The sequence below is a fragment of the Rhinolophus sinicus genome, chromosome 1 (assembly GCF_057876585.1).
Source record: "Rhinolophus sinicus isolate RSI-liver-muscle chromosome 1, RSI-T2T, whole genome shotgun sequence".
Classification (NCBI taxonomy): domain Eukaryota; kingdom Metazoa; phylum Chordata; class Mammalia; order Chiroptera; family Rhinolophidae; genus Rhinolophus; species Rhinolophus sinicus.
Genome location: NC_142501.1, coordinates 27,555,074 through 27,571,055, shown reverse-complemented (window position 1 = coordinate 27,571,055; position 15,982 = coordinate 27,555,074). Strand labels below are relative to the sequence as shown.

The 15,982-nt window shown below is 40.1% G+C and overlaps 1 protein-coding gene across 1 annotated transcript; it reads left to right on the top strand.

Annotated features, from left to right (window-relative positions):
• The first annotated feature begins 1,768 nt into the window (after nt 1-1,768).
• Nucleotides 1,769-10,285, top strand: LOC109435548 (C-type lectin domain family 12 member B). The gene is made up of 6 exons (XM_019713490.3): nt 1,769-2,379; nt 4,017-4,115; nt 6,278-6,496; nt 6,986-7,140; nt 7,331-7,446; nt 10,023-10,285. Exons 1-6 carry the CDS (start codon nt 2,289-2,291, stop codon nt 10,171-10,173), a joined length of 831 nt encoding a protein of 276 aa, XP_019569049.3. The 5' UTR covers nt 1,769-2,288; the 3' UTR covers nt 10,174-10,285.
• Nucleotides 10,286-15,982: the final 5,697 nt, after the last annotated feature.

The window sequence follows — 15,982 nt, the reverse complement described above, 5'->3', positions numbered from 1 at the left end:
CGTCGGTTTTATTGGAAACATCTCTTCACGGTATTTCTAGACCTAAGAAAGAGAAGATCGGGGTAGGTTATTTTACCTAGTTACTTTTTTTTAAATGAAATGTTAATAAATTGTAGCTTAACAAGATGTCAAGACAGAAAAAGACTGTATAGATTCCCCCATATCCATGTTCTATATGAATACCCAGCACTGTTGGTGCCTGTGATTGCCCCCCAAACTCAATCTTCTGACTTTTCAGACCTGAAAGGCTAAATGTTTTCTATAGGAGTTTTAGCTGCCCCACAACAATGACTGTGCTACCCTCAGGCTAAAACCAAATCAACCAAATGAATTAAAAGCAAAAGCACATTATCGTGTGCCAGTCTCATTCTCTTGGCATCTGCCTGAGTTTTTCACTCTCCTGAAACCTCCAGATAATTATTTTTAAAATCTTGTCCTGAGTATTAGTTGTGATCTGCAACAGGATTATTCTGTTACAAATTAAGCCATGCCAGAAGGGAACTCCCATTCACAGTTTTTTTGTTTTGTTTTTTAAGTCTTTTTATTATTATTATTAAAGTTTGTTGGGGTGACAGTTGTTAGTAAAGTTACATAGATTTCAAATGTATAATTCTGTATTACATCATCTATAAATCACATTGTGTGTTCACCATCCAGAGTCAGTTCTCCTTCCATCACCATATATTTGATCCATTTAACCCTCATCTACCACCACCCCTCTCCTCCCTTACCTTCTGGTAACCACTAAACTATTGTCTGTGTCTATGAGTTTTTGTTTCTCATTTGCTTGTCTTGTTCTTTTGTTGTTTTTGATTTATATGCCACATATCAGTGAAATCATATGGTTCTCTATTTTTTCTGTGTGACTTATTTCGCTTAGCATCATAATCTCAAGATCCATCCATGTTGTCACAAATGATCCTATTTCATTTTTTCTTACCACCAAATAGTATTCCATTGTGTATATATACCACAACTTCTTTATCCATTCATCTATTGAAGGACATTTTGTTTGTTTCCATGTCTTGGCCACCGTAAATAAAACTGCAGTGAACATTGGAGCACTTTTCTTTATGGATAAATGTTTTCAGATTTTTTTGGTATATACCCAGAAGAGGAATTACTGGGTCATATGGTAATTCTATTTGTAATTTTTTGAGGAACCTCCACACTCCTTTCCATAGAGGCTGCACCAATCTGCATTTCCAACAACAGAGTATGAGGGTTCCTTTTTCTCCACAGCCTCTCCAACACTTGTTACTATTTGTCTTGTTGATGATAGCTATTCTAACCGGGATGAGGTGATATCTCCTTGTGGTTTTTATTTGCATTTCTCTGATGATTAGTGATGTTGAGCATTTTTTCATATGTCTATTTACCATTTGTATGTCCTCTGTATCAAACTTAAAAGCTTCTGCACAACAAAAGAAACCATCGACAAAATAAAGATGCAAGCAACTGAATGGGAGAAGATTTTTGCAAACACTGCCTCCCATAAGGGGCTAATATCCAAAATATACAAGGAACTCATACAACTCAACAAGAAAAAAACAAGCAACCCAATTGAAAAATTGGCAGAGGACCTGGAGAGACATTTCTCATACAGTTTTAATGGCTGTCAATTTCTTCTCCATACCCCCATTACCAACAATGCACTCAGCCTTCTCTCTCTCTCTCTCTCTCTCTCTCTCTCTTAGACACACACACACACACACACACACACACACACACACACACACACACACTTGGATTTCTTAAAACAGCAGCCATGAGTGGGTGGTTTTTAACTATACAGCTCTTCTGTCTCAGTACAGGTGACTGCATACCTCTTCCTGTCTTAATAGGTTTGTCTGCTTGATATCTGATATGGGTGAGTTTAAACCAGATCCAATGTGTCCATGCAGGATAGCTGCCCTTTGATACATGTAAAGAGGACAACATGGTCCTTTATTGAAACATTAAAGATTGTGGGAATTCTCACATGAAACCAGCATTCCTGCTCTGCTTCCAAGTAGCTCTTCTTTGTTTCGCATCAAGAAACAATGATGAAAGAGCAGACAGTTTGAAATCTACAATATCCTGGTTTCTAAGGAGAATATTTGACTTCTCTCACTTTCTCTGCAGAAAAATCTATTGTCATTCTGTCTTTACAAAGGGGCAATGGGATGTGTCCTGGGTCGGTTGAGTGTCTACATAAAAGTTCCCATCCTTGAAAAGAATATCTTGTTCCCAGGCCTGAGGATATTGAAACATTAATTACATAATTTATAGTAGTGCTTTCTTCTACAATGTCTGAAGAAGTGACCTACGCGACACTCACATTTCAGGATTCTGTTGGAGCAGGAAATAACCAGGATAGAAATAACCTAAGGAAAAGAGGTAGGAGTTCAGAGAAAGCAAGACTTGACCTTGGGGGATGGACAGGTGGTCAATGCTTTGAGTTTCTGGCTTTGGTATTGATGCTAAAGAGAGGGGTACTGGGGAAGCTCAGAAATGGAGACAAAGTTGTGAAATATATTAGTAGAATGAATGTTCCTAATGTTGAGGAGAAAACACATACTTTAAATTTTGTGATATCACCATGTTTCATGAAGCTCTGTGTTATGGTGAAAAATTTTGGTTAGATATGTCAGACAGAGATTGAGTTTGGGGACTAATAGATTTCTTTTATAAATGTAGTCCTTGATATTTTTGCCTTGTGAGAGATGCCAGGGGACTATTGTTTTAGAAGCCAGATCAAAGGTTCCTAAAACAGAGGAAGTGAAGGGAAATTTTCTTTTCAAACGTATAAATAACTGAAGAGAAAAATTAAAAGATGAGTCGTCAGATATAGACAAGAGATAGTATCTGTTTTATAAGATTTTTAAAAATTTTAGGGAGTTGAAATTTCCAATATAATTAGTAGTGTAACAGTTAATACCAATATATATTTTTTAGTATTTTATACGCATTATAGCATATCTTTATCAAAATATTACTGTGAAGTAAATGGAGTAATATTGGTGTTTTCTCCAAAGTGTTAATGAGAAAACTGAGGCTGAAAGAAATGAAATGATTTAACCAAGTTCATACAACTGTTATGTGCTGGAGTTCACACAAAGCTCTAGTCTTCCACTCATTTCCTTGTACCCGATTGGGGGTCAGGAATCCAATTTCATATATCAGACTACATCCCTTACCGTCAAGAATCTGTTGACCGTTCAGGTTGTTGTCCTAAATGATCTAAAATATATGAACTATATTCTTCTTTTTAGATGTATTTTTAGTGTAAGTGTGTGTGTGTGTGTGTGTGTGTGTGTGTGAATAGACTTTGCATGTTTCTAATAAAGGTTATACATTTTTGTTTTGTTTTTTTTTCAGAAACATAACTCTAATCCTTGACATAGAGTTGTGGATGTGGTGGATGTGAGTGCACCTGGTGATTGCATTAATTTATCTGAAATATTGAGCTAGATGCAGTGAAGGAATAGGAAGTTGAGGTAAATAGAACCATTTGTATTTCTATGTAAAATTTGAAGTTATTCACTGGCTTTCTGGTCTATTCTGCTGTTTGTAGGTTAGATATCACATTCATTCTTTCTTTCACTCAGTATTCATTCTTTGTCTACTGGATGATAAATAGAATAGATAATAGGTAAAAATAAAATCCGTAATGATACTTGCCTTCTGGAGGTTTGAAATCTCAAAACCTTGGGGTATCTTCTGTCAGGATCATCCAGATAAGCATTTTCCACAACATCTTATTCATGAACTTAGTAAATTTGAAGAAGAAATGTGTGATGATATAAAACAGAAACTTAAAAATTAGAAGATGCTTCCTCTTGAAGGAAAGGAGAATGGTCAAAAAAGAAATGGAGGACACCTGATAGTAGGGCCCTACAGCACATTGTTTTAGGTATTTTCCAGATAAGGGCATTGAAGAAGCTTAAGAAGCTTCCTAAGTGGGAGAAATAAACAAGCATGTGTAACACTGTTAGGCAGTGGTATTTGCTAATTCCTCTGTTGACTTTCTCCAGGGTCTCTAGCTCCATCCCCCACATGGAGTTGGGCTGCTCTGAGTCTGCTAACTGTTTGTCTGCTGCTGATGATTGGGCTGGTGACCTTGGGGATCATGTGTAAGTATATTTGCATCAAATCCAAGATAGGTGATTATGAAACACGTTTGTAAACTACGTAAATTCAGGTTAGATTATATGATAGGTGCTACATGCTGAATTCTCTAATATTTTCTGCCTCTTCCTATCTCTCTCATTCCCCATGGCTCCAAGGTAAACCGGCAAAAAACATACTTTATTATTATGAGGATTTTGTCCTAAACCCACTATTGTCTGTTTATAAGCTAGACTAGACTATGAAGATGACATTTATTTTTCCAGTTATTCGTTGGAATAAGGAGCCTCTTTTCTATATAGACACACATCCACTTATCCCAATTGTAAGAAACAGGGAGCCGAGGAAATTGGCTTTAAGGAAGAGCATGCCATTTCATTTACCTCTAAGACTGTACAAGACTGGCTTAATCCATCACCCAAGACATTTCTAGTGTAGAGAAAACTTCTAAGCAGCAGCAATGGCCGGGATGCTATGCGTGAAAAAATAGAAACAAGGAGGAAGAGTTGCCTGACATACCTTAGCCAGTAGATAGGAAGTTAAACCACTGCCACATAACAATACAAGCTCCACTCCTGAGCACAATTGACAAAAAAAAGAGTATTCCCTTGATTCTGGCCCATCACTGGACAATCTGAGGTGGACGGGATAGGGAGTCCCAAACTAACAATAAGTGGAAAAACATCCTGAGAATGAACACTGTATAGGATGTTGTTAAGTTTGTGATGTACAGAGCAGTGAATTGGCACACTATTCACTTTCAGGGGATTTGGGGTCAAGAAAGTTTACTTGCTGAGATGGGTAAGATCCCCCACAGGGGCAGGGGCACCCCAAGCCAGACACAGCGGTGTGGGGACCATCTGGGGAACTCACGGGTTCGACAGAGGTGGCACAGCCCCCCACCTTCCTCCGGCTTAGGAGAGCCTCTGCCTCTGTGGCTGCATTCCTTCCTACAAACTGCAGGGGAAGTGACTCAGTGATGTGCTCTCCATCTATTTATATGCATAAAGGTTTTGTCCCTTGGGGAAGTACATACATCCTGAGACTTATGGTTCCGCTGCCTGCAGGCAAGGGTGATTGGTTTGAATCAGTTTCCTATTGTAATGTATGGGATTCACAGATCTTGAGATTGACATGTTTTACTTCCTTTACTTCCTCACCTAACTAATAAAAGCTATGTGTTGGCCCGATTAGGGGCTTAGTCCTTGAGGCTGGAGTCCCTCGGCCCGCTAGCGCTCTATTCTTGGCTACTGTCTTTCTTAACCCTGTGCTGCCCTCCTCGCTCCCCACAACACTTGTCGCGAGGGACGCGACACAGAATGATATTAACATCTCCTCTGCTGCTTTCATTTCTTTTTATATATGTAAGATCTCATGGATAATTAGGATTTAGACATACCTAATTGAACATATAGATAGAGGCTAATGTGATATAGCTTATCTTTTGAAAAATATAATGTTCTAGCAGCAGTAACAGATATTCAGTAGTCAATCATTATGAGGATTAGCAGTTGATCTACAATGATGTATATATTTTCAAATGAAGATGCAATAGGTATTCATTGGTTCACCACAGAAGGGTGAATGCTTTTTTTCCTAAAGAGCAGTGCTTTAAGTGCAATGGTTCTTAAATTTATTCTGCTGAGGAATGACCTAAAGTGCTTTTGGAAAATGCAGATTTTATGGATCTAACACCAGAAATGGTCAAGTGTAGCATTAAAATATGACTTAAAAAAAAATACCGCAGGTAATTCTGATGCAAGTGATCTGCAGACCATAGTTTGAGATACCCATTGCATCAAAGGATTCTGTTCCTATTAAAACAGTTACATAAATTAACTCCAAATAAAAAAGGAAAAAATTTTCACCAAATGAATGGCAAAATGACTGACACTGCCTTAATGAAACTACAGAGATATATAACTACTAATTCGTTATTTTAATACAAGTACAATCATAATTAAAATATAAATAAAATCGTAAAGATGAGCTCTAAATAAATTGGAATAGAAAAGCATCTGGTGTGTTTCTTCTGTGATACCTCCATTATTAGAAGTTACAAATAAATCTTAAACAATGTAAGAAATAATTCTTTGTTAAGAGAATTACCTATGGCTATCATGAGAATGGAAGAATGTATAAACTTGTCTCCTGTTATGTCTTGGAGTTTTGCAGACATCTAATGAAATTAATTCAGATTCAGAGAAATTGAGCCAACTTCAGAAAATCATCCATCAACAGCAGGATAACTTTTCCCAGCAGCTGAGCAACTACAGGAACTTTTCCACAGAGGAGGAATTTCTCAAATCCCAGATCTCCAATTTATTGGTGAGGCAGGGACAAATGGCCGTCAAACTCTGCCAGGAGTTAGTCATCCACATTTCAGGTAATCAGGACCTGTTGACCAGTCAGATCAAATCTGTTGCCCGGATTTAGTTTATTTATGTGCACCACCTGGCAGTATCAGAGAGTTGAGCTATCCAATGACCACTAATGATGCCACACTATAAATTCATTTAATATTTTTGAAAACACAGAGATAAAATTTGGGGAACATTATGGAATGATATCTATCTGAATGCTTCAGCCCCTCACTTTCTGATGTATTTTTAGGGGATCTTGTTGTTACAAGAAGTTAAAAGTATAGCCGGTAATTTTGAGGTCAGAAGACTGGGCCTTGAAAAGAGAATTTCAATCACCATTGTCCCAACTCATACCTGTGGTGACTTCATTTTCAGAGGCTTCTTAAGCAGTATGTTTTCAGGGTGCTGGGTCTCAGATCCTATTATCAAATGAAATGATTTCATTTCTAAAACCTTCCCCAGTCACTCCAAAGTTGTTTAGTTTGTACTATTGGGTTTAATTTTTTTTTCAGACCACAAATGTAACCCTTGTCCTAAGACATGGCAATGGTACCAAACAAGCTGCTATTATTTTGCCACAAATGAGGAGAAAACATGGACTAACAGTAGAAAAAATTGCACGGACAAGAACTCCACCTTGGTGAAGATAGATAGCTTGGAAGAAAAGGTCTGGCTGAATCTCCTTCTCTGGTCATAGAAATTATGCACATAATGGAAAGTAAATAAATAGAATTTCTGATCCACCTAGTAGGAAGTCAGTGCATTTTGAATGAGAATTAATAAACAAAATGAATGAATGTTCCCATTATCTTACTGCTTGTCTCTGATATAACCCTTTTCTTGTATTTTTCTCTCAGGATTTTCTGAAATCACAGCCATTACCTAAGTTTTCTTTCTTCTGGTTGGGATTATCATGGGACCCATCTGGCAGAAATTGGCTATGGGAGGATGGCTCCATCCCCTCTCCATCGTTGTAAGTCTCTAACTACCGGGGGGAAACCAAGCTAACAACACTAAGAAATGGAATATTGAGAAAATAAATGTTCTTATTTGTATTTCCCTAATAATAAGTGATGTTGAACATATTTTCATTAGCCTGTTGACCATCTATATGTCTTCCTTTGGAAAAATGTCTATTCAGAACCTCTGCCCATTTTTTAATTTTGGTGCTGAGCATGCTATAGCTTATATAGATATCAAATTATAATGCTGTACATCTGAAACTTATATAATGTTATTAATTAATATTATCTCAATAAAAAGGTTAATTAAAAGAATTATAAATCTAGATCCAAAAACGAGTTCAACCTACAAAGAAAAGAGAACTTCAGTAACAAATATTGAAAGGAGGAGTACCTACTTCCTTGTATGTGACAAACTCATAGCAAGACACAACCTCATCTATTAGTTTAAATTTCTTTAACAAACACAAATAATACTTACTATGTTCAAAGTACTTTATAAATATTAGCCTTATGATGAAAGTACTATTATACTCCCATTTTATAAATGAAATAATTGTCATAGAGAGATTAAACAACTTGCCTGTGGTCATTTAGGTCATAAATGGTAAAATCAGGACTAAGTAATTTTATGATTATGAGCTCAGCTTCTCAGTTACCCAGGCTCTCCAGGACTGACAATTCAGAAGGGTGGTATTTTTAATAAGAACATACATTAACATATTTATTTACAATGAACTATTGTCAGCTATTTTTTAACAAAATGTAAGTCTGAATTGGTTGATGAGTTTAACAATTAGTTTTATGATGGGAACTTGCCCATTAAATTATATGGCAAATATTTTTCATGACTTAAAATGAGCTAAATCTTCCTCTTCAAGGTTTTGATGAAAATATTTAAAGTACTCGTAGAATATATAATACTTTGAAAATTGCATTTTTTGCAGCTATTTAAAGTTATGAAAAAACAGAAGTCAACTTAAAAATATGTAAAGGGGCACACAGTTTTGCAAAATTCTTTAGGCAACTGGTTACAAAACCAAATATTTTGAGGAATACCCTTCATCACAACTACATTAAAATGATATAATTATTTGTCCTTTAATATAATATAATTTGTCTTTTAATTATATTTGTATATTAGATGAAATTTAAAAGCTTTGGCTTCTTTCTGGGTTTAGTAGCTTTTTCCACCTCCCTACCTCTATCGAGTTATCAATCTATTCAACTCACTCCTGTTTTACTCTTCAAAGCATGCTGTTTCCTTAAACTGAATTATAATCACTCATTTTCTGTTAAAGATTCCATGCTTCAGTTGTAACTCACCAAATTCTGTTACTAACAATGATGTCTATACTGTTCTCCCTACATACACTTCATCTTCATCCATTTCCCAAAGATTTGTCCTGGCCTTTTTCCTCAATACCAGTCTCCGACTCTCTTAATCACTACTCATCATATTAAAATGACTCATCTGGTTTGCAAAAAGCACATGTAAAGCAATAAACACATGAACAAAAATGACAATTACTCTTTGTAAATGGAGTAATATTGGGCATGAATTGATTACAAATTAACCTGAGGTACTGCTGCCAGACTGAGGGTTTACTGGAGTAATAACCATGACACCATGTAAGTGCAATTGTTTCCATTTTGGAATTTAAGATGTGTTCCTCCTCCCAGAGAGTTTTAATCATCCCTGCCCACCCCCCCACCCCCCCACACACACACACACTCCTAATTAAAGTATGGAGGAGGTGGCTCCCCGCAGCCAGGTTCAGGCCTAAAAACACTATTCCCTGAGACTGCAGCCATCAGAAAAACCAGAGCATAATACTGAGGGTAGTGAGATTGAGCTGCAGGATCACACAGCCATTCCTACTGAGTAAAGGCTGATTAAATGTATACACTCAAAGTAAGGCTTAGTAAACTCAGCCCTGAAGCAAGAAAGGAATATTGCAGTATAATGCAGATCATTTGGGAAAATACAATTTGGGGCACACAGAAGATTTAGACCTGGCAAGCATTATTTTCTAATGACATTATTTACAAGTTAATCACCAACTTCTTAGCAGAACACCTAAGGACTGATATCAGAACCGCATCTATGTAGGTGCTTATCTTCTCTCTCAATCTCTGTCTCGTTCTGTCCTCAACTGCCCTGTATACATAAATATATACAAAATTATAATTGAACATAGCAAAATGTAACAACTTTTTACACAGACTGTGATTTCATTTTTCTGTTTTTCTTCATAAATTTCCAAAGTAAAGAAATTCTAATACATCTATTATAATCTGCTTTGGGTAGTTTCTGCCATGTTAATGGATGAAATAAAATTTGCAATCCAGAAGTTAAGCATCCTTGTTATATTATTCTACCTGGGAATATGAGTAACTTGAAATAAAAAACTCAGATATGTCAGTTTTAGGGATTTTGATGTGTTATGGAAGTGGAAGTCTCTCAGTGTTCAGATATCTGATATTTGGTAGCTGAGAACACTGAACTGTGATCAAATTTCAAATATTTGAGGTACAAATTAATTTTTAGAAATTTATTATTAATTTTAAATGGATTAATTTTCAGATTTAATACCAAAGAATATGCCCAGACCAATGGATCCAAAAGATGTGCCTATTTTCAAAAAGGAAATATTTATATTTCCCGCTGCAGTGCTGAAATTTCTTGGATTTGTGAGAAGACAGCTGCGTTAGTGAAGATTGACGATTTAGATTAACAGGCTTCTTCCAAATTCACCAAAAAGTAAGACTTGTGGTTAGTTCATGTGAGAAAGGAGAAAGCTACCCTACCAGAGTCAAAAAACATTAAAAAGTTACTGTGTATTTAAACTATCAGGCAAATAAACTTGCTTCACAGAACATTCTCCACCTCATTGTCTGATGCCTTCTGATTGGATGTTCCTGTTTATGCTGGGGTCCTGGTGGAATAGCTGTTCTAGAGCCCTATTGCTGGATCATGCAGAGGTTTAGGGGATCCTGGGGAGGGGTTCTCGTGGCTGGTCACATCCAAGCAGGTCCTATGGGTCAGCCCCTGGTGTTGGAATCATGGGGAAAGTGAAGCTCTATTTCTGTTGGTATGCTGAGAGGATGTGATACCAGCCTGTAGTTATTGGTGGCCACCTTGCTTTCATAAAAGGAAAGTCCTCCGAAGAATGACACTAGCCAAGAGGGAAGTAAAGAAAAGCCAAGAGTTCAGGATAGATGATTCCTGCTGAGGGTCTTCAGTATCTAGGTACAGCTTTGCCTGGAGCTATCTGCTGTTAGACTTAGTTACATAAACTATTTCCTCCTGCTTTGATTGTTTGCTTGTTTAAGCCACTTTGAGTTTCCCGTCACTGGCTATCAAAAAAATTCTGGCCCTTCCAGCTTGCTAAATGGAACACTTTTGAACTACAGCAGTATGGTTTTAGATTCTCTTCAATGAAGAACTTCCAGATAACATTAAGATTCTAGTCCAATCTGGAGATCCAAATGGAGTCAAACAATATCTTATCTGTTGAGGGCTGGCTATAGGTTGGACCACTCACATTACCCAAATTAATCCTCATGGGATTAACCTTGTAAAGGTAACAACTGATATCCCCATTTTAGATAGCAAGACTGAGGCTCAGAGAAGGGAAATAAATAGGCAATAGGAAGAGTGGAGCCAGATTGCAAACCTAGATTCTGCTCCTTGCACTCTGGGAAGCCACATAGTGTGGCTTGTCCATGTGATGGGAGCTAAGGCACCTAGCCCCATGCCCAATGTGCTGTGGGTTCCTGAGACTTGGTAATTGCCATGTAGCCATTAGGAGACTCACAAAAGCAATTTGCACTTAAGGGAGGAAGGGGACCTTCCTTCACCGGCACTACCACACCCCCTTAGCTGCCCTGCATGCATATCCTAGACATACATTATTCTAAGTCACCTCTACTTGTCCCCTGCCTTCCTTGTCAGCCACCTCCCCACCACCCCCAGGACGAATTCTCATTCTTGGGGCTCACTTTTCAAATACAAGCTAACCAATCCACTGTCCACACCCCAACTACCTCCTCTTTGGACTTTCATACTCCAGGCCACTATCCCCCTGCCCTAATCACCCAGGAACAGGTACCAGGCAACTTGGGATAACTGTTATGCCGCAGAGCCCGTACAGTTACTCAAACCAGCCAATCTTAAGCCTGTTTACCCTACCTCGCCTACTCCTTCCTGCAGAAATGACAATACCTCCACTCCTTCTGCCCCTTGACCTACCCTGGGTGCTTCCCTGTGTGGCTCTGCTTGGCATGGCTTGCCCCCTCCTCTGGGAACTGTGAGTAGCAAACTATCTTTTCAATGGCAGTCATCTCCTGATTTGTTGGCCTTACTGAATCTCACATATTCTATTTTAAATCACACAAGACATTTTGGAGACACTTAGTAATCAAATGAAGAACAAATGTACTATATATCCTTTTACAATATCCTCATTTAGTATATATTAAAATTCCTTTTCCCCATAAAATCACAGCCTCCATAAAAATAGAGGTCATATAGGAAATTACACAGACAAGATGCGATACCTGGGATATCCTAAATATCCGTCTCTCCAAACTGAGAGCTCAGGCCAAGGCTTAACCAAACCCCAGTCTCTGCCTTCACACTGTGAGTGGAATTTGGTTGGCTTTTCAAAATAAGCTTTTAAACTTGTCAGCTTAGCAGGGAACTTGTCAGTTCTGAACTCATCTTCCTAGCAATAATCAAGTTACCCCGGGTGTGAGACAGCCTGTTCTGTGAATTATATCATTAGAATCTAGAGATATTAGCAGGAAAAGAGTCAGCACAACATATTTCAAAACAAGCTGCTTGTTTTGGAGAGGAGGGGGGTACACTAGTGTGGGAGGAAAGAACAAGATGATACCCCTGGAAGATATTTACTCCAGGCTGGATCACACACGTTAGGTTTCCAGAAAAGCTCCAGGAGAGGAGATTGGGCTGGAGCTGACCTTGGCTGTCTGTCACCCCATGGAAGGCAGGGCTAGAATATCTCAGACAGCTATGGCTCTTGGAGCAGCTTGACTCGTGCAGAAAAGTCCCCTATAAAACTGCTGTCCTGGTTAAGATATAGTTTGTTTGCTGTAACAAACAGCCCCACATGAGAGTGGCAAATAGAGGTTTGCATTTTGGTGCTGCTTAGTCTGGCTGTGTTGCTCCCGGAAGCTCCTCTCCTTCAATTCCCTGTTATCCCAGAGAAGCTGCCTTCATCTACAGGGGCCAGGATGGAGCTCCCGCCTCTAAGCTCTCCCTTCTGGCAGCAGGATGGATGGAAAAGAAGGAAGAGGGCCTACTTCTCCCTCCTCAGAAAGATCCTAGATGTTGCACAAGTTGTTTCCCTTCTGATAATGGAGGGAGAGCTTAGTCACACTCCCAGCCTAGCTACAGAGGAGGCTGGGAACTCTGTCATCTTGGGTGGGTATGTGCCCAGCTGTAAGTTAGGTGTTTCGTTGCTCTGAGAACGAAGTAGACCAGGCTATTTATTGGGACAAATGGACGTCTTTGCCATATCCCTTTTAATGTTCTATTCTACCACTTGACCACTCTCTACACTGTTTTCTTTCATGTTATATGAAAGATTGTACATCAGACAAATTATACTAAGTCATTCATATTTCCAGAAACAGCTGAAAATCATGGGCTGGTGTGTGTTTGTCATTAGATTTGCTGGCAAACGCTGGGGGTCTGACTGAATGAAAGTCTCTCCCACCCAGAGCCCACTGTGCTTGTGGCATCTTGTCTGGTGGAAGTGGATCATGTCATTCCCTGCTCACAGATCCCCTGCTCTTTGGAACAAACCTAAAGCTCTTCCTGTAGAACTGAACTTGGACTAACAAGGGAGGGCAGAGGCAGTCACTAGCCCAGACAGACAAGGTCAGAGTTCACAGGTGGAGAAAGTCTCCTTAGCAGAGTGTTCTATCATCAGAGCTGACTGCTTTCAGGCCCTGAACTGGAGGATGTTTAAGTTTGGAGATACAGAGCAAATTGCACCAGCAGGGGTGGTCCTAGAAACAAGGAGTGCTGGTCTTACCCCCTACTCCCCAGCCTCGCTTCCCACCTGTCTTGTATGTGCCTAACATTCCAGCTTCCTTTTGCCCCCCCATGCCTCTTTTTATTTCCTGTGGTAAAACACCCGCATCAGAGTCACTTCCTGATGGGGAAAAGGGAAAGGCCAGACTCTTGCATTATAGTCAGGAAACTCAACTGCACAAATAAGTGATCCCTAAGCCTCTTGGGGCCCCACACCCACGTCACTTCTCTGACTCCCCACACAGGCTGGGTCATGGGTCTTTGTTATCCTATTGTGAACCTCTTGGTCACAGTTAACACAAACAACAGGACCCCTCCCCTGTCCTGCAAATTTTAGGTAATAAAAGTGTAGGAGGTTTACACACAATTTTGCATTTCCAACCTGCAGCGTGGCTCAGCCTTTTTCCTTTGGAACCACATTTGTTGCTGTTGGGAGTTACCATGATAATTCTCTTTTTAAAACTTAATTGTTCTGATTAAGTTCTGATTAAGTCCAAATACTACATCACCATATGCTTCTCAAGCTGGAGGCTGTACAGCCCCAATTCTGTGCAGGAATGATGCAAAACAGTATCAGACACATCTTTCTGAAACATCAGGTTTATTACAAGATTTGGAAAAACCAAGTACTTTAATCAGAACTTCCTCCTCTGTAAAACATGAAAGAAAAGAACAGCAGGGAAAGGGAGAAGGGCCCCAGGAAAAACAGTCCAGTCTCTGAAGTTTCACCTAGGTGGGCACCGAGTGGCATACCTGCAGGGAGGGCAGCTTGCCCTCTTGACCCCAGGAGGATCCAGGTCCTCCTTCTAGGTAAACAGATGTTTGGATACAATGTTTCTGAAGGTCATGGAAGTGCTAGATACCCTCCTGATTTTAATCCTGTGCAGAGACCGCCGTGGCAGTTTGCACACCCCCATCATCTGCTGGATCGAATCCTCTTGCCCAGGGGTCCTTGCACACACACTGTGTACTCCTTGCACCATTTCCACCTGGTTTCCCTCCAGCCTTTGGCCAATTTTGCACACCACATGGCTGGGATCCCTAGAGTTCAGCATCTTCAAGTTCAACATTTAAGATACAAGGAGCCTGACTTGACCTTCCCAGAATCTTTGTGGTTCTGCTTTGGCTGTCCACAATTTCAATTGGCTCTACCCTGTCCCATTTGCCATGCTGCTCGGATGACCTGAAGCAGAACTTTCTTAAAATAAGGTTCAAGAACTTCCCAGCCACCCCCTGCCAACCCTGGTTGTGACCAGAATAATAAGCTGGGGTCACACCATCAAGCTGTCCAGTGTGGAAGGAGTTTTCCTTGTAGGACACACCCTGGGGAAAGTTAGGTCCCTCTGGGACTCTGCTGCTGCTGGTGTAGGAGGAGGAGGAGGAGCCCCCAAGCCCATGGTGGGGGTCTGGGCTGGGGTGTCAGTCTTCAACTCTGGGCTTGCTGGGGAAGTGGCAGGCTCTTTGGCCTTCTGCCCTGACTCCTGTTCCTCAGGCTGCTGATCTGTCTTGCAGATCCAAGTGGGAATAACAGACTCACTACAGTTTCTTTTTATTGGGGGTAGGGGCTGGGTGCAGAGACTTCCAGCCGAACCTCCTGGTTGGGAAAGGATTATGGCCTTTGGGGTAAGGGGAAGAGAAGGGCCTGACAGTGATAGTACAGACCTCCACCTTGGGGTTCTTGGTGCTTTGGATAAGGTATGAGGCCATTGTACCTCTTGCCTCTTAATGAGTCCTACATCATTCCACTCAAACCCCACGTTCATCATGACCTCTGTCATGCAGGGTCTGTGTTGTCACAGCGTGGCTCAGTATAAGGCTTGAGTTATTCCTCCCAGCCCATATTTAGCCGTTAGTCCCTCATAACTTCTTTTAACCTTCCACTGTTGTAGGAGTCAAGAGTAATCAATTTTTTCAACAGCTTTTCACTTTTGAAAGATATGAAAAATGGGATGTGGTGTTTCCCGTTCAGTATCCCTGCCAAAGTCCTCTCTCACAAAAGGCATGTTCCCAGTGAACATCTTATATAGAACTACTCCCAACCTCCACACATCTGCTTAGAGACAGTCATAGTTTTGGCACCAGGAAGAGTTCTGGGGCTGCCACAGAATGTGCTCAGCTTATTGCTGGTAAACTCATCACTGAGGCTGAAGTTTGCCATTTTTGTGTTCATTTCCTCCTCAAAGAGCATGTTCCATTGCTTCCAGTCCCTGTGCACAATGCCCCCTGGGAGCTGCCAGAATTTGCCTCAGGCCTCATTCTCCATCGTGCAGCAACAGGTTCCCTCTGTTCACATGCTCCATAACGAGGAATAATGTATTCTCAATGGCAATCACCTCAAACAACTTTATAATATTATGGTGATTCATATGTATGTGTAGGAGCCTGACTCAGAGAAACTATGCTATCCGGCAGCACATGACCTAATTCCTGGAACCGTCAGTTTGCCCTTAGAAGGTCACGTCTCTGATAAGTAAAGCCCCTTC